The 17,802-nt window shown below is 45.7% G+C and overlaps 1 protein-coding gene across 2 annotated transcripts in view; it reads right to left on the bottom strand.

Annotated features, from left to right (window-relative positions):
• LOC103666625 (protein DDI1 homolog 2) overlaps positions 1-667 on the bottom strand; it is a 34,625-nt gene extending 33,958 nt beyond the window's left edge. The window contains exons 1-2 of one of the 2 annotated variants that reach the window (XM_040645818.1): positions 621-667; positions 286-482 (exon numbers count right to left, since the gene is read on the bottom strand). In XM_040645818.1, the coding sequence (XP_040501752.1) occupies positions 286-423 (138 nt within the window). In that variant the 5' untranslated portion in view covers positions 424-482; positions 621-667. The other variant, XM_008694690.2, reaches the window with a different exon arrangement.
• Positions 668-17,802: the final 17,135 nt, after the last annotated feature.

Here is a 17,802-nt window from a genome sequence, read left to right as displayed (position 1 = left end):
GAGCCAGAAGGTGGGGCGGGCAGCCCAACTGTCCACGCGCCCCTCAGGCTGCAGTGGGTGCGTCTGCGGTCAGGTTCTCCGCTCGCTCCCATGGCACCCCACCCCACGCTCGGCGTGTGTGGGGGCAGCTACCGATTCCAGCTCCCTCCCGGACGCGGGGGCGAGCTGGGAGAGGCCATCCTGCTCCCCCACCCCCTATTCCTCACCAGTAGCAAAGGGAGGGCGTGAGACCCGGAGGCAGGAGAATTAGCCCCGTAGGGAGACCCAGCTCGCTGCCCGGCATACCTGGCTCTCGGCTGCGGGGATGCCGGACTCGAGCTCGCACAGCGCGCGGAAGTTGTGCAGCTCGAAGTCGGCGTCGACCTGGAGGGAAAAGGTCACCTCGGAGAGGTCCCTCCGCACACAGTACACGGTGAGCAGCATGGCCCGGGCCCGACCCAGCTCGGCTCGGCCCGGCCTCGGCGCTGGGCTGCGGGGCGGCGGCGGGGCCTGGCTGGTGCTGCGGGCGAACGGCGCGGGCTGCTTGCTCGCCCGCTTGCTCCTTCCCTCCCTCACACACGCTCAGTGACTCACTCCCTCCCGCCCTCACTACCAAGCACCGCCGCCGCCACCCGCCTGCGACTCCGTCTGCCTGCCTGCCGACCTGCCTCCCACCGCTGCCGCCAAGCGCGCCAGCCGCCCAGCGCCCCGCCCCGCCGCAACGCGGCTGCCGTAAAGCCCGCCTCGCCCTCTCGGCCTTCGCGACGCAGAGAAGGGGCGGGCCGGGAAGAGGAAGCGGGAAGCTAGGAGAGGATTGGAGGGAAGGGAAGGCTTGGGAAGCCCGAGGGAGGAAGGGCGAGAAAAGGGGAGGGAAGTAAGGGAATGAGGGAAATCGAGGAGTGATTTTATAGCTGAAGTCGGCGGCGGACTCCACGATCTCATTCACCCAACTGAGGCATTTATTAAGCGCCGACCACGTGGATACAAAACTGCGTAAAAACACAGGTCCTTCTTTGCCCTTAAGGAACTCAAACGCAACTAAGCAGAGAGTTCTAAAATGCATTTTACCAAGTAGAAATTGAGGCTCAGAGAGATTAATTCACTCCCTGTCCCAGTGATTTAGGGTTAAAATCAAAATCATGACCTTGTCTAGTCTATAGAACCGAGCTTACCTTGGAACCTGCCTTCTCCGGACCTGTCTCCTGAGCCCTTCCTCCACTCGGCATCCCCAGCCACATTGGGACTTCGGTTGCTCCAAGGCTCCATTCCTCTGCCTTGTAAAGTTTTCTCTCTACTTGGGACTGTCTCCGTCCTAGACATAGCATCCCCCCAGCGCCTACTACAGAGCTTTTTTTGGGCACAGCTTAGAATCCACTCCATAAAGTATTTGCTACTTTAATGGCCTGTTCATAGCCACGTAGCTGATGACTGGATAGACACCCAGAGCATGAGGATAAGGTCAGAAAACCAAAACCGATGCAAGAGTGGCATCTCCCTACTTACCACTGCCCAATTCCCCATCCATGGAGTAGGGATGTTACAACACGAGGGAAGGAGGAAACAGGATGGCTATGGATGCAGGTAAGTAGGTAGGTTTGGTGGCAAGAAAGTCAATGACCATCTGAAGGCTTTTCTCTGTAAAGTAAGGAGAGTCATCTGTGGAGAATAAAAAGTGGAGGAGCAGGGGGTGGATAAGAGTGGTCGTATCAGCTACAGAAAACCTATCAGTGATTTAAGCAAATAAAGGTTTTTCTCAGAGTGGGAAGCCTGGAGGTAGACCGCTGCATCTGTTTGGTGACTCAATGATATCGGGGCCTGTATTTCTGTAAATATTTTGGCCTTTCCCAGAGGGTTACAGTATGGTTGGCTGCCTCTACTCCATGCAGCATTTTCTTGTTTAAGGCAAGAGCTTGGCCAGAAGTCCTGCGGCAGGTTTCTGCTCACATCTTACTGGCCAGGACTGTGCCACATAGATGCAAGCAAGGCTAGGAAAGTGAATGTTTAGCTTTTCTTACCTCTTTAAAGGACATGGACAGGAGAAAAAGGTTTTGGGAACAGGTGTTAGGTGAACACCCTCCATGTCCACTACCATGACCTAGGTAGGTGAGACCTACATAGACCTACTACGGCAGAGAATATTTGAAATAACCATTGCAAATTGAAGCAAGTTGAACAGAGAAATGATGTAGAATTGTCAGGTGGTGTCAAGGATTCAACTGAGGTTGGAATCATGAATTGATTAATTTTTCCATGTTACATCTTTTCTCTAGTGGTGCTCAGGTGCCGGGTGTGACAGATTTTATTTTCTAAAGATGGCCACGCTAATATCTCCCATCTTACAAGTTCTTCTTACAATGTGACCATAACAGTCCTCCTATTTAGAGATGGGGTGTATGTCCCTCCATTTGAATCATGGCTGACTGACTCTGGTATAAATGTCACTGTATGACTTCTAAGGCTAGGTTATAAATGGCAATATAGCTTTCTGCCTGGCTCTCTGGGAACTCTTGGTCTTAGAACCCAGCAGCCATGCTGTGAGGAAACCCAAACCACATGGAGAGAACATGTGTGGATGTTTCAGTCAACAGCCCAGATGAGATCAAAGCCAATTCCTGGGAAAACCACCAAAGACACGTGCAGTTGGTTTCAACCCCAGACATTGAACCATCTCCAGCATCTGGATCTTTCCAGCAGAGGTCTCAAACACCATGTGTCCATCTCCACTGTATTCTTTTTGTATCCCCGACCCACAAATCTGTGAGCATAATACAATGGTTATTTTGCATGACTAAGTTTGAGGTGGTTTGTTACAAAGCAACAATATATGGTACACTGAATACAGTCTCTCTCTTACTTTCTCTCTCTCTCTCTCTCTATATATATAGATACACCCATACCACATCTTCTTTATCCATTCAACTATCAATGGACACTTGGGCTGCTTCCATAGTTTAGCTATTGTTGTTTTTTTTTTTAAAGATTTTAGGGGCGCCTGGGTAGCACAGTCATTAAGCGTCTGCCTTCGGCTCAGGGCATGATCCCGGCGTTGTGGGATCGAGTCCCACACCAAGTCCCACATCGGGCTCCTCCGCTGGGAGCCTGCTTCTTCCTCTCCCACTCCTCTGCTGTGTTCTCTCTCTCGCTGGCTGTCTCTCTGTCACATAAATAAATAAAATCTTAAAAAAAAGATTTTATTTATTTATTTGAGAGAGAGAGAGAGAGCATGAGTGGGAGGGGCAGAGGAAGAGGGAGAGAATCTTGAGCCGACTCCACCCTGAGCTCGGAGCCCAACATGGGGCTTGATCCCAGGACCCTGAGATCATGACCTGAGCCAAAACCAAGAGTTAGATACTAACCAACTGCACCACCTAGGTGCCCCCATAGCCCGGCTATTGTAAATAATGCCACAACAAGCATAGGGGTGCGTGTATCCCTTTGAATTAGTGTTTTTGTATTTTGGGGATAAATACCCAGTTGTGTGATTACTGGATTGTAGGGTTGTTCTATTTTTCTTTTTGAGGAACCTGCGTACCATTTTCCACCGTGGCTGCACCAGTTTGCATTCCCACCAACAGTGCAAGAAGGTTCCTTTTTCTCCACATCCTTGGTAACACTTGTTGTTTCTTGTGTTCTTGATTTTAGCCATTCCGACAAGTGTGAGGTGATATCTCATTGTAGCTTTGACTTGCATTTCCCCAGTGATGAGAGATGTTGAGCCTCTTTTCATGTGTCTTATTGGCCATGTCTATGTCTTCTCTGGAGACATGTCTCTTCATGTCTTCTGCTCATTTTTTAATTGGGTCATTTGTTTTTTGGGTGTTGAGCTGTGTCAGTCCTTTATATATTTTGGATACTAATCCTTTATCAGATATGTCATTTGCAAATATCTTCTCCCATTCAGTAGGTTGCTTTTTAGTTTTGTTGTTTCCTTAGCTGTGCAGAAACTTTTTATTTTGATGTAATCCCAACAGTTTATTTTTGCTTTTATTTCCCTTGCCTCAGGAAACGTACCTTGAAAAATGTTGCTATGGCTGATATCAGAGAAATTACTGCTTGTGCTCTCTTCAAGGATTTTTATAGTTTCAGATCTCACACTTTTATAGTTTTAGGTCTTTAATACATTTTGTGTTTATTTTTGTGTATGGTGAAAGACAGTGGTTCAGTTTCATTCTTTTGCATGTAGCTGATTTTCCCAACACCAGTTGTTGAAGGGACTTTTTTTCTCATTGTATTTCATTCCTCCTTTGTCGAAGATTAATTGACCACATAATTGTGTGTTTATTTCTGAGTTTTCTATTCTATTCCATTGATCTGTGTGCCTATTTTTATGCCTGTACCATACTGTTTTAATTACTAAAGCTTTGTAATATAACCTGAAATCTGGAATTGTGATACTTTTACTTTTGTTTTTCTTTTTCAGGATTGCTTTGACTATTCGAGGTCTTTTGTGGTTTCATACAAATTTTAGGATTTTTGTTCTAGTTTTGTAAAAGATGCGTTGATATTTTGATAGGAATTGCAGTAAATCTGTAGATTACTTTGGGTAGTATAGACATTTTAATAACATTTGTTCTTCCAACCCATGAGCATGGAATGTCTTTCCATTTCTTTGTGTCATCTTGAATTTCTTTCACCAGTGTTTTAGTTTTCAGAGTACAGGTCTCTCACCTCTTTGGTTAAGTTTATTCCTAGATATTTTATTGGTTTTGGTGCAGTTGTAGGTGTAATTGTTTTAATTTCACTTTCTGCTGCTTCATTATTAGTGTATAGGAATGCAACAGATTTCTGTACATTGAGTTTATATCCTGCAACTTTACTGAATTCATTTATCAGTTCTAGTAGTTTTCTGGTGGAGTCTTTAGGGTTTTCTATAAATATAGTATCATGTCGTCTGCAAATAGTGGCAGTTTTACTTCCTCCTTACTAATTTGGATGCCTTTTATTTCTTTATGTTGTCTGATTGCTGTGGCTAGGACTTCCAGTAATGCTGAATAAAAGTGGTGAGAGTGGGGGTGCCTGGCTGGCTCAGTCAGTGGAGCATGTGACTCAATCTCTGGGTTGTGAGTCCAAGTCCCACATTGGGTGAAGAGATTACTTACAATATTTATTTTTTTTAAGTGGTGAGGGGGCGCCTGTGTGGCTCAGTTAGTTAAGCGTCCGCCTTCAGCTCAGGTCATGGTTTCAGGGTCCTGGGATCAAGCCACATGTTGGGCTCCCTGCTCAGCAGGGAGCCTGCTTCTCCCTCTGCCTCCGTGTGCTCTCTCTCAAATATATAAATAAAATCTTTAAAAAAAAGAAAGTGGTGAGAGTGGACATCCTTGTCTTGTTACTGACCTTGGGGAAAAGCTCTTGGCTTTTCACCATTGAGTATGATGTTGGCTATGGGTTTTCACAGAGAAGCCTTATTATGTCGAGGTACGGGCCTCACCCCTTTTGGACTCTGCTCAATTGCTTCTTGAGATCTGGTTCAGAGTATGGACTCCCACTTCTCTCATCACTCTATGAGATAGACTTTGAATCTCCATTACTTGTGACCACAGATGCCTTGAGACATCTCCGGTCCATGATTCTAAGTGAGGATGGGTTGGAGTGGGCCTTGAGAGAAAGCCTAGACAAGAAGGATACCCTTGATTCCCATGAACCAATCAGTGCTGTATGTCAAGAACCTTGCAAATGATTGCTAACATTTACTCAATGCTAACTTTGTGCCAGACACTCTTCTAAGCACTTTATGTGTTGAGTCTTTGAATCCCACAAAAATCCTATGAGGTATTATCTCCATTCTACAAATGAAGAAACTCGGGCATAGAGAGAGGCCAGTCTCCTGCCCAAGGACACACAAGTAGTAAATGGCAGTTCCAGGACTCAGACCAGGCTCTCTGACTTGAGTCCACACTTTTTTAAAAAAGTTTATTTATTTATTTAATCTGTCCACCCAATGTGGGGCTCAAACTCACGACCCAGAGATGAAGAGTTGCACACTCTTCTGACCAAGCCAGCCAGGCGCCCCACGAGTCCACAGTCTTAACTACTACTTTACACGGCTACATGTAAGACCTCATTTCATCCTTACAAAAGCCTTCAGAGATAGGAACTACCAGTTTTCCCTGCTATCTGAAAGTAGATGGTTCCTATGAAACCTTTTGTAAGTTGAAATGGTGCAAAACGAAGTGATTACCATTTCACAAAACCGAAAATCCTCTTCAGATTTCTTTTGGTTAGTGAAAACAAGTACTAACGTAGGTCTTTTGTAAACTTGAAGTTTCATAAAGCAAACTTTTGGATGGCAGGGGAGTCCGGTATTTGTATTCATTCCCATTTCATGGATAAGGAAATTGAGGTGTGGGAATTTTAACCAATTTGCCCAGATTCACACAGCTAGTAGATAGCAGGTTCTCCAAGCCATAAAAAACTTTAAAAACAAAAACATCTATTTCCAACCTTTAACTAGAGCACCAGCATTCTGCCTGCACACTACATGTGGAGACACCTGGCTGTGCTCCAAAACCCTTTCAACACCATATGGTCACCGCCAGCGAAGTTTCTGTCTACTTCTAGGTTCTTGCCTAATTCTTCTCTACTAGGAAGAACAAATTGGTAAAGGCATTTACCCTAGTTGATTTTTAAAACTCCTACAATTGGTGGGCACCTGGGTCGCTCGGTCAGTTAGGCCTCTGTCTTTGGCTTGGGTCATGATCCCAGGGTCCTGGGATTGAGTCCCACATTGGGCTCCCTGCTCAGCGGGGAGTCTATTTCTCCTTCTGCTCCCCTCCACCCCCACCCTGGCTCATGCACGCGCTCTCTCTCTCTCTCTCTCTCTCAAAGATAAATATAATCTTAAAAAAAAAATAAACCTCCTACAATAGGGACTAAATCCCAAACACTCTAAGTACTTGTTTTTGTTTTTTTAAGCAGGTATATATTGTTCTTTGAATTTTTTCCTCATCATCAGTTCATGGTTGCTCAAAGAAGTCTCTCTTACCTTGCTGTTCCTGGCGCGTCAACTGATAGCAGATGGTGCTCCGTTTTACTCATTTTACCTTAACACAAAAACTCTTCTCCTTCGGTTTCCTATTTCTTAGGCCAGGATCATGTGCAGGTGTATAATGCAATGCCTCCTCCCTTCCCTGCTTATCTTTCCTAAAATCTGATAGCATTTCAGTCCCACTATACTCTAGGTCAATTCTTCCTCTTCATTTCCAGTGTACTGTGTACTCATCGGGTTATCAAAACATTGCAGGTACTTATGGCTGTAACTTCAAGCACCATTATTTGCCTACTCAGAAGTTTGTAGCTAGAGATCAAAATGTACTTTGATTACCAGAGTCAGCCTGGGCAGAAGTACAAAACAGGCCAAAGTTTGTCCTTGGCAAGCTCAACATGATGCTCCTTCTTTGGCTCCCTTTCTCTCCACCTGTTCCTCTTAGTTCTCATGGGTCCTACTTTCTTCACTTGCCTTTTTAAAACCTGCTCACAAGAAAGGAGCTGGACCAGTTCACACTAAGGTACTAATGACTGCTGAAACTCTGTATGGTCTCTCTTAGGGAAGGTGCATTTTAATAGGGATAAAGGTATCAATCATCAGCTACAGATTTCTAGGCTTCAGGGAATCTGTTGAGGAAGACAAATTTCCCCAAGAACCTCTGGATTGACACAAGCCTGCTTTACCTACTCTGTTGACATCGGACCAGACTTTGTTGATCTATCCTTGATATACCTGGTTTAATACCCGCCTTGGTAGTGAACTTGCTTTTCTATTTTTTCCCTTCAGGAAGCTCCTGGTTTTTCATGAAAAACTTGTGTCTTTCTTCTTGGAACACCACATCACAGTTGTGGAGGAATCTCAGGTGTCATGGCTCAGAGTATAGAGCCAGCTTTTAAGATATAAAGTGGATACAAAACATTCTGAGTGGGCACTGCCAAAGTGAGAATCATTACAATAGCAGGGATATGTTCAAAGTCTTTTAGCCACTTAGAACAACTTTGGTCCACTCACCATAATCAGCAATAGAACCATATTGGACATAGACCATTCATTAACTTCTTCAACAATTCTTAACACCTACTGAATGCCAGACATTGTTCTAGTTACAACAGGGAACAAGACAAAGAGCCTATCCACACTGAGCTTACATTCTAGTAAGGGGTCACAGAGAACATACAAAATGTGTCAGATGGTGATAAATACTATAGAGGGAAAAAAAAAGCACATAGATGATAGGGAATGTTGGGGAGATGGTGAGGAATTTGGGCATGTGGTGGTGGTTACTTCACAGAGGGTGGTCAGGGAAAGTCTGTCTTATAAGGTGACATCTGAGCAGGATGAAGCAGAATGGAGTAAATCACGTGGACATCCAGGGAGAATACTCAGCACAGATAATAGCAGGTGCATAGACCTAAATATGGAAGCATACCTGTCTTGTTCAAGACAGAATGAAGAACAACACTTCCGGAAATCAATGAATGAGGAGAGTAGATAGAAACCCATGGGACCAGATTGTATGGCAAGTGATTGTAAGGACTTGGCTTTCACGGACTGCAATGGGAAGCCACTGGAGAGGTTTGAGCAGAGAAGTGACATGATGTAATGCGCTATGTCAATAGATCACTTTGGCTGGGGAGTCTGGCTGGCGGAATTGGTGGAGCATGTGACTGTTGATCTCGGGGTTGTGAGTTCGAGCCCCAAGTTGGATGCAGAACTTAAAAGAAAAAATCACCTTGGCTGACTTGCAGAGGAAGGTGTGAGTGGACTAGTTAGAATCAGCAATACAACTAGCAATAACCCATGCGACAGACCATAGGGAAATCTGACCAGGGTGCACTTAGTGAGAAGCTGTCAGATTCTGAATTCATTTTGAAGGTAGAACCTACAGGACTTGCCGACGCACTGAACACAGGGTGTGGAAGAAAGAGAAATCAAGGATGGCCACAAGGTATGCGTTAGTATTCCAGAGCACAGATAGTACTTTAAACTCCTTTGCTTGCTAGCGTGAAATTTATTAGAAGGAAAGAATAGCATTGCCAACAGCCTCCTGGAAGTTTTTAAAAAGAGTTGCGCCGTCCCAATGATCTCCTCAAATCCCTTTCATATCGGACTTTTTTTTGGCTCGGCCTCAAAGGCTTGTCTTGGGGTTCCCCGAACCCTGGCCTGCACGCGGGGACCTAGAATTTATGGACTGACAGGTGGATAACTAGGCTCTGAGAAGCTGGCTCACAGTGGAAGTTGTACCTTTCCAGTAACTACCCCCTCAAAGAGACGCCTCTTACCCCAGATGCAGGATCTCTTCTAGCCAGTGCTGAATATAGGGCTCAACTCAACAGCCTTAATATCCCTAAATGTTGCCCCTTATTAAATATTACAAATTTCACACAACTTTTTCTGTGCCCACAGGAGGCCGACTTCATCTGACGAGTCTTATTCTCAGGAAATGCTCCTGCACGACCAAACAAGCCTCACGGGCGCATCTGGCACCGTTTTATCGCTTCACCGTTTCTGGTGCGGAAAGGCCCCAGCTGTCCGTTCGGTCACCCTCTGGCCACCCCATCTGAGGCTCGGGCCGAAACCCCGGCGAGCAGTCCTCCGGCGGCACCACCACCGCTGTCCCAGAGCCGGGTGGAAACGCGCCTGCGCCGCATCACGTGTCTGCAGCGTAATCTTCCAGCGAGCCGGCGCGCCTCGTCACGTGATGCGCTCGGGCCAATGCCTGGCGTCCGCGCTCTGGGCTCCTGGTTGCTAGGCGACCTCAGCCCAGCTTTGGCGGCCGGGGTTTATCCCGGGAGGTAGAGTTGGCCGCTCCGACCCGCGGGGGCTCTTGGAAGTGTGGCAGCCTGCGGGGGCGTTTCGCGGCTACCGCCTTCTCTGTGGCGGAAGGCCGGGTGGCGGTTTCCACTCCCGTGCGCCCTTCGGGGCTCCAGCCCCGATGTCCCGGCATCCGCGGTCGGGCGGCCTCACGGTCCTCTGGGCCCGAGCCGGCGGCCGAAGGGCCGCAGGGCCGCGCGGGTTGAGCCCGGTCCGCTCGTAGGCACCCCGCCTCGGCCGGCTCGACTCTGTGGAGAACTGGCTCAGACTCCAGCTGGGGCGGAGGTGTGCCTGAGGCAGTGGCGGCGGGAGAAACTGGTGCATGGTGGAAGTCCCAGGCGTGGGTGGCTTCCTCCAGCTTCCTTGCGCTTTATGTCAGGGCTTAGGCTTGTCGCCTTGACCAGAGAGAGAAAGGAAATGGGCAGTGGGACTCTGTGCTGCTAATTCGTCTTGACCAAAAAGACTGTGCTTTGAATAGTGGTAGACCGAAGGATCACAGATCTCCATTAAAAAAAAATTCCCAGAAGTGAAGAGTCAAATACTTCTTTTAAAAAAGTTTGTGGGGCGCCTGGTTGGCTCAGTCGTTGGAGCAGCTCTTGATCTTGGGCGGGTCCTGACTTCAGCCCCGCATTGGGTATAGAGATTACTTTTTTTTAAAAAAAAGTTTATATATTTGCCTTTTTTTTTTTTTTTTTTAAGGCCTTGTCTTTGAGATTTCTAGTAACAGTGGCAGTGTTTGGCTCTTCAGCATTTTCAGTCCAGAAATACTTGTGGTGGGCTTGGGAACTGTATGCAGCCCAGGTCTAAAAGTTCAATTATAATCTTTTTTATATTTCCCATGACTCTACTCAATATTTTGAAGATAGAGACTACAGTTATAATAATCGTTTTAGTGTCTTTGCTAATTCTACATCTGTGTCACTTCTGGGTCAGTTTGTGTCCTCATGAGTCACATTTATCTCTCTACTTGCCTGGTAATTTATGATTGGATGCCAGATGCTGTGAATTTTACGTTGTTTAGTGCTGGATATTTTTGTGTTCCTGTAAATCTGGAGCTTTGTTCTGGGGTGCAGTTAGGTTACTTGGAAATAGTTTGAGTCTTTGGGGTCTTGCTTTTAAGATTCATTAGGACCACAGCAGTGCCAACTGTAGGACAGATTATTCCCCCTGAGGGAAGACCTTTATGAATCTTCTTCCCAATGCCCCATAAATTAGGAGTTTTTCTAATCTGACAAGTGGGAATAAGCACTATTCCCAGCCTGGTGGGTGTGAAGCACATTTCCCTCTAATCCTTTCAAGTGGTTCTTTTCCCAGGCTGGGATAGTTTTCTTACTTTAAATGCCCTATGCAGGACTTGGTGAAAACCAGAAGAGGGCCCTCTAGAAATCTCTGGGGTTCTCTCTCTCCGTGTGTGTGTGTGTGTCTGCTCTCTGGTACTCTGTTCTGTAAACTCTAGCTGCCTTGGTCACCCTGCACTCTCAGCTCTGTCTTCACAACTCAGGGACTCCACTGAGCTCTGCCTCAGTTTTCCTTCCCTGCACTATAGCCTGTAAGCTAAAGCAGGGCAAGTATTAGGGCTCACCCTGTTTATTGTCCTTTATCGGGGGTTATTATCCTTTGTGGCTTTATGTCCAGTGTATTGAAAACCATTGTTTCATATTTTTTGTCCTCTTTTGGCTCTTTTGGGTGGGAAAGGAAATCTGGTCCCTGTTTCTCTATCATGACTTCTGGAAGTGGAAGTCCAAATATCCCACCCATCTGGAAAACTTTTATGTCTCAAAACCATTGAATCTTGAAACTCTTAGGCTGCATACTCTTGAACTCACACCCAATTTATTCCAGGAGAAGACAGCTATTATCTGTCTTTATATCCCTACAGACTTAACCAATAGCTTGCTACTTGGCTGACACTCAGTAAAAGCTGGAGTGGATGAATAAACTATTTTGAGCAAACAGCTGTCGGTCAGCTTATGGTGTTTTCTTCCAACATTTGTTGATGGGCTTTTGCAATTTTCTTCTTGCCTGCCAGCAGCAAGTGAAAGCTAGGCAAAATGGAAATTTCTGGGACTTGTTATTCGTGATTGTAATTATCCACAAAAATGCACCCTTTAAAAAAGCTTATTTGCAGGCATGAGGAAACTTTTAGGGATGAGGAAGATGTTCTAAAAGTGGGTTGTGGTGATGGTTGCAGAAACTTACAAAAAATTATTGGATTGTACACTTAAAAATAGGTGAATTTTGTGGTATATAGATTACACCTAAATAAAGCAGTTTTTTAAAGATTATTTATTTTAGAGAGAGAGAACGTGCACGCGCAAGCAGGGGGAGGGGCAGAGGGAGAGAGAAAAGGAGAGAAGCAGACTCCCCCTGAGCACAGAGCCTGACTCAGGGCTCAATCTCAGAACCCTGAGATCATAACCTGAGCTGAAATCAAGAGTTTCATGCTAAATTGACTGAGCCACTCAGGCACCCCTAAATAAAGCAGTTTTTTAAAAAGCTTATCTTGAAGGTTTCAAGGCATTTTAAGGTGAAAAGGATGTTGCCAACCACTTTAAGCTAAACCCACCCTTTTGATTTTTTCAAAAGCCTTCTATGCATTGAAATACAACCTTGATTGGGTGGGGGTAGACAATGATGGACTCTCACTTTGTACAATACACATGTATCACTTTTGTAATCAGAAAAAAAGATCTTTAAAGGAGGATTAAAATTTAAAAGAGAAAATCAAGTCAAGGGTGACACCAAGAGAAAAAAAGTCGATTTGACCCATCCACAAGGCAGTGAACAGGATGTTAGATTAGAAATGGAAAAGCCTGAATTCTGTTCTCGTTCTGGTCTTTGAACTCTGAGCCAAGACAAATTATGTAGCTGCTGGCGATTGTTCCAGAAACCAGGTTCGAGTAATGAAGCCAGTATTTGGAGTCTGGATCTTAAGTGTCAGAAGTGGAACTCTGAAACAATTTTGATAGCAGCAATGGGCAGGATGTCAGGGGGATTTTTTAATCCTCTTAACTGTCCGATAAATGATGAGACTCACTCCCTTCCAACCACTCTGACTGAAGTCTTATCAGCTAAAACCACCTCTAATCCTGGATCTTGGGGAGGAAGTGGCCTTTCAATAAATACAGTGACATCAGTGGCCTAGCACTTCTGTTTCCTTATCAAATATAGATGTTTTATTTATAGGATAATTGGAAAGACAAGATGAAATTAAGTGTTGAATTTAGAAAGAAATTGGGATGGAAATCATAACGAAACAGAACAAATACTTTATCATCTCATTGACTTTATGATACTGCAGGAAACATGGTATCATACCTGCTTAATTGTATGGGCTCTCCACCTGTACTTCAAGCATTGATCCTTATCCTCCAAGCACGGATAATGATGCTCTCTTGGTTTGAATTGCCTAGCATGAGTTGGCTTACAGATGGCTTTGTCTAAACAGCGTTTTCCCAACGTGTCCCTGAGCTTTGTGTCACTCTGGAACCTCGGGTTTTTAGCTACAGTCCCTTTGGTCCTCAATTACTGAATATTCAGTCTCACTAGTAACTTGAGTCAGATCTATTACCCAGAGTATGTAGTTTATAGTTAATAATCAGCCCCTGCATTTATGTAATGCCGTTCCCACCAAGGACCAGGTCGAGCGTGTGTTTCCAGCTGTGCGTCATCACCAGGAAGTCAGGAGAACGAGCTCCTCCAGGCTCCGCTTTGCAGGCGAAGGAGAGCTACTCAGAAGCAGCTGACTTCCTGAGAGAGGCAGGGTACTGCCATCTAAAAGAAATGCAGAGGAAACTGGCTGGGGCTTGAAGAAATCTGAACATTTTCTTCAAGAAAGAATTAAATGGTGCAAAGATCACATTAAGCTAGCCTACCGTGGAATAAAATTGTCTCGGGCTTGGGCGTCTGGGTGGCTCAGTTGGTTGAGCACCTGACTCTTGATTTCAGCTCAGGTCATGGTCTTGGGATTGTGAGATCGAGCCCTGAGACCAGCTCTGTGCTCAGTGTGGAGTCTGCTCGGGATTCTCTCTCCCTCTGCCCCTCCCCCCGCTTGCGCTTTAAATAAATAAATAAACAAATAAATAAATAAAATCTTTAAAAAAAATTGTTGTGGTCTGATGAAATCAGACCGACTAAATGACCTGGACTATGTCTGTCACCCGATGGAGGATTGAAGGAGCGCTCTGTCCATTCCCTGAAATTCCTCTTCCTTGTTAGACAATCAAGCAGAAGTTTTCTGTGCCCTCTCCTGGCTTGACTTTGAAACTGCATGACAGTGATCTTCAAACTTCACTGGGTAGGTCTTTCCTTAGATAGATTCATGCTCTCCCCTCCCTTTCTCTCGCCCCAGTTGGGACTAGAGAGAGACTGAGCGGGCCACTTACTTGGCATGTGGATAAAAGCAGTCGGATTAATCGGGCTCCAGATGTCCACCCGACAAGCGAATAGAGCAAACAACCAATCTCGTGTTCAGATAGTACGTATTATTTTCGAGATTCAAAAATGATGCCATGGGGCGCCTGGGTGGCTCAGTCAGTTAAGCGTCTGCCTTTGGCTCAGGTTGTGATCCCAGGGTCCTGGGATCTTGTCCCGGCATCGGGCTCCCTGCTCGGTGGGGAGCCTGCTTCTCCCTTTTCCTCTGCCTGCCTCTCCCTGTGCCTCTCTCTCTCTGTCAAATAAATAAATAAATAAATAAATAAATAAATAAATAAATCATCTCAAAAGAAAATGATGCCGTTACTGGAGGTAACCCCGTGTGAACGTGTGAAGGATTCCCCGAGGCATCGTTGAATGTGTAACGTTATAGGTAAAACAAAGACTGGGGAGTCTGACAAACTTGGATGAAAGTATTCTGAACATGCTAAAAATAGATATTTTTCTTTAGGACCAGGGGACAAGGAAGTATAACAGTGTAGCTGTGTGACAGTGAGTAGAGTGTCCCAGGAAGCCCCTGGCCAGGTGTCTCGGGGAGGCTAGAGTTGATGCAGCATTATTTCTGAGTCTCTGCAAGCAGAGACAAGTTTGTTGACTCCTTCTGTGGAACTCTTATCTCATTCTTTAGGCCAAAGGGAATCCATGCAGACAGCTGAGACGTACACAATGTGTTCCTCACGTTCTTTGGCTATCACAGCTTTTTGGCTGAAATAGCAATCAGCCTAGAGCTGCCCTCCACAGCTTCCAGAAGATCCGTTCAGTCGTCCACTCACTCACCCACCAAACATTTATTCTGTTACTTGTTTTTTGAGGCACTGCGACTAGAGGCTGGCCGAAAGGACGAAGCACACATTGGAACTTAGAGTTTACTGGAATGGTGCTTTGGAATCGTTTTTCCTGTCAGGGCACACATAGAAAAATCATACAATTTGTATGCCCCATTGAAGTAAACGTGGATGGTGGGGAGCGGATTTAGGGACCTATATGGGATTTGGTTAAAAAAAAAGAAAAATTACATTTTCTACATATTATATAGTTATGATTTGGAAAATAAAACGAAAGTACTAGACAGCATTAAATATTGAACTTATATAAAATTTCCAAATAAAAAATTTTCCAAATTTTAGCTTTCCTCTGTGAATATCACTTTTTATTAGCAGGTTTTATGTTTGAATTGGCTATATGCAATAACCACCAGGACTTTTCAAGAAGGATCCCTTCAAGGGGCGCCTGGGTGGCTCAGCAGGTTAAGCACTTGGCTCTTGATTTCTGCTCAGGTCATGATCTTGGGGTCATGAGATCGAGCCCTGCGCTGGCCCCGCATTGGCAGGTAGTCTGCTTGAGACCCTCTCGGTCTCCTTCTGCCCCTCCCTTCACTCATGTGCGCGCTCTCTCCCTCTCTAAAAATACAAAAATAAATCTTCAAAAAAAAAAAGAAGACTCTCTTCAAGTTCTTGATAGCTATGAACAATTGGAAACTCAAGTAAGTAATAAAAATTGAAAATTTTAATATTAAACATTTACACAAGTCAGATTTATAGAAGCGTCTTATTTTTCTTTCCTTAACAGTTGAACAATTGAAATTTCTTGCGATAACAAATGGATTTTTAATCCAATCAAATGCTTTCGCGTCAAGCATTTCAAACTAAGGACAGCTCTGATTTCAAGCATGTTCCTTCAGAACACATCCTTAAGATACCAGTGCTGACATGCACTGTTTATGGCTAGTTGGCATCTGTTCTGATTGATCGATGTCTGTGCCATCTCAGAGGTTAAATATTTTTAATACCACCCCGCCATCAGCATTGTTCAAGCAGTCACTCCGAAGTTAGCTTGGACCCTGTTTGGACATCAGCCGAAAATGGACAGGGATATCTGATGCTAAGTGAAGGAGTATTGCGGTCAGCCGTCTGGCGCTGCTCTGGCCCAAACCTCCCAGTCTCTTTGCTCCTCCTCCCCTGACCCACTGCACCTTGGGTTGCTGCTGTCCTCCTTGGGTCTCTAGCACCCAACTCCTCTAGCAGGAGCCCTCGTCCCTGACGGACAGCACTGCACTCTACCGATGCCTCTGAGGTCGATGTCCAGGAGGTAATGCACGGCACGTGGCAAATGCTGATCCTGCTGCTTCCTTTGGGGGGTCACAGAGCAGAATGTCAGACTCCGAGGGGCTCTGCGTGGTGTGCATGCCCCCAGAGATAACTGGCCTCGCTGGCAGCCCCAAGGCTCATGGGATCTTTATGTTATGTACCCCCTTCCCCACCGTAACCCAGCTGCAAACACCAGGGCGCTATGACCCCTGGTTAGGAAACTCTGCAGTAGAGAAAACAAGACATGCAATGATGACACTACCTAGTATTTACCGATTTTTGGTTTCACAGTGCTCTTCACAGTGGACCTCGTTCAACCCTGATAAGAACAACCAGAAAGGGTTATCATTCCATTTGGCAGAATAGGAAATAGGTTCAAAAGGTTGAATGGCTCAGGTTGACATGCTAAGTCCATGCTTCCCTGATCAGGTGCCTGGGGGATGTACACATGGGTGTGCTAGTTTAAACAATGTCAGTTATTGGAGTGACGGCTTGACTTAACAATTTTGGGGGAGCATTTAACTGTCAAATAAGATCAAATGTTTTTATGCTAATATAAACAGGTGTTATGAAACAGAATAAAATGGCACAAATTTGCAAGATCAGGCGTGAGACTTCAAAGAGACATTGTGCTGGACGGGGAACTACTTTGAGCTGTTGCCCCAAACCCACAGGGAATGCGATTGAAGTCTCTCTCCTGCCATACACCATTGAGATACACGGATGGCGGAGCTAGGATTTAACTTTTTTTCTGATCCCAGCTCCTGTAACTTGTCCCCAGTTGAAAATGGTGAGAATTTTAAAGAGTTGTAAGAGTTCCAGAGAGAATAGTTTGAGTGTGGGCTTCAGGAGAACATGGGGCACGTGGAGATGGGGGTGGTGGGAGAGAACATTCCAGACGAGGAAATGGCATGAGCAAAGGACAGGAGGCAAGATATCGAGGGCTATGTAAGGTGAACCATGGCTCGAGGGACAAGTACACGAAGATGCATGATGGGGACAGAATTAGAAACGTGGGTTGGTTCAGGAAGCATTATCTATCTGATGGGAGAGTAGAGACACCAAGTGGAAAGTTAGAGGTGGGAAGGCCGGAACCACAGTAACAGCAGAGGGAGCGAGTGGGGGGCTTGCCTGCAGGAAACCACGAAGACTTCCCAAAGGATGGGGCAGAGAGCAGGATCACGGAGAAGCAAGGGGAATGTTGCCAGCTGGGCCACAGGCCACCCGAGATGCTGTCAGAGCATCGGGGTGGGGAGTTAGAAAACGGGCAGCTGGAACCTATGGCTGGGATTTGGTCTGTGAATTACCTGTGTCCAGGTGAAAATTGTCACCTTGATATCAAAAGAGACTGCCATCAGAGAGGGAGCTGTCGGGAGAGCAGGTGCGCACACCTGATGAGAGGTTTAAGGGAAAGACGTGTTTGGCAGCAGCGAAAGATGGGAACAGGTTGGAATTAGTGTCACGTAGTGTCCTGCAGGCAGTAGGCACTCAAATATTTGTGAG

Source organism: Ursus maritimus, unplaced genomic scaffold (assembly GCF_017311325.1).
Source record: "Ursus maritimus isolate PB19 unplaced genomic scaffold, ASM1731132v1 scaffold_32, whole genome shotgun sequence".
NCBI lineage: Eukaryota > Metazoa > Chordata > Mammalia > Carnivora > Ursidae > Ursus > Ursus maritimus.
Note: the sequence above shows the minus strand (reverse complement) of the source record. Positions and strands in the feature narration are given on the sequence as shown.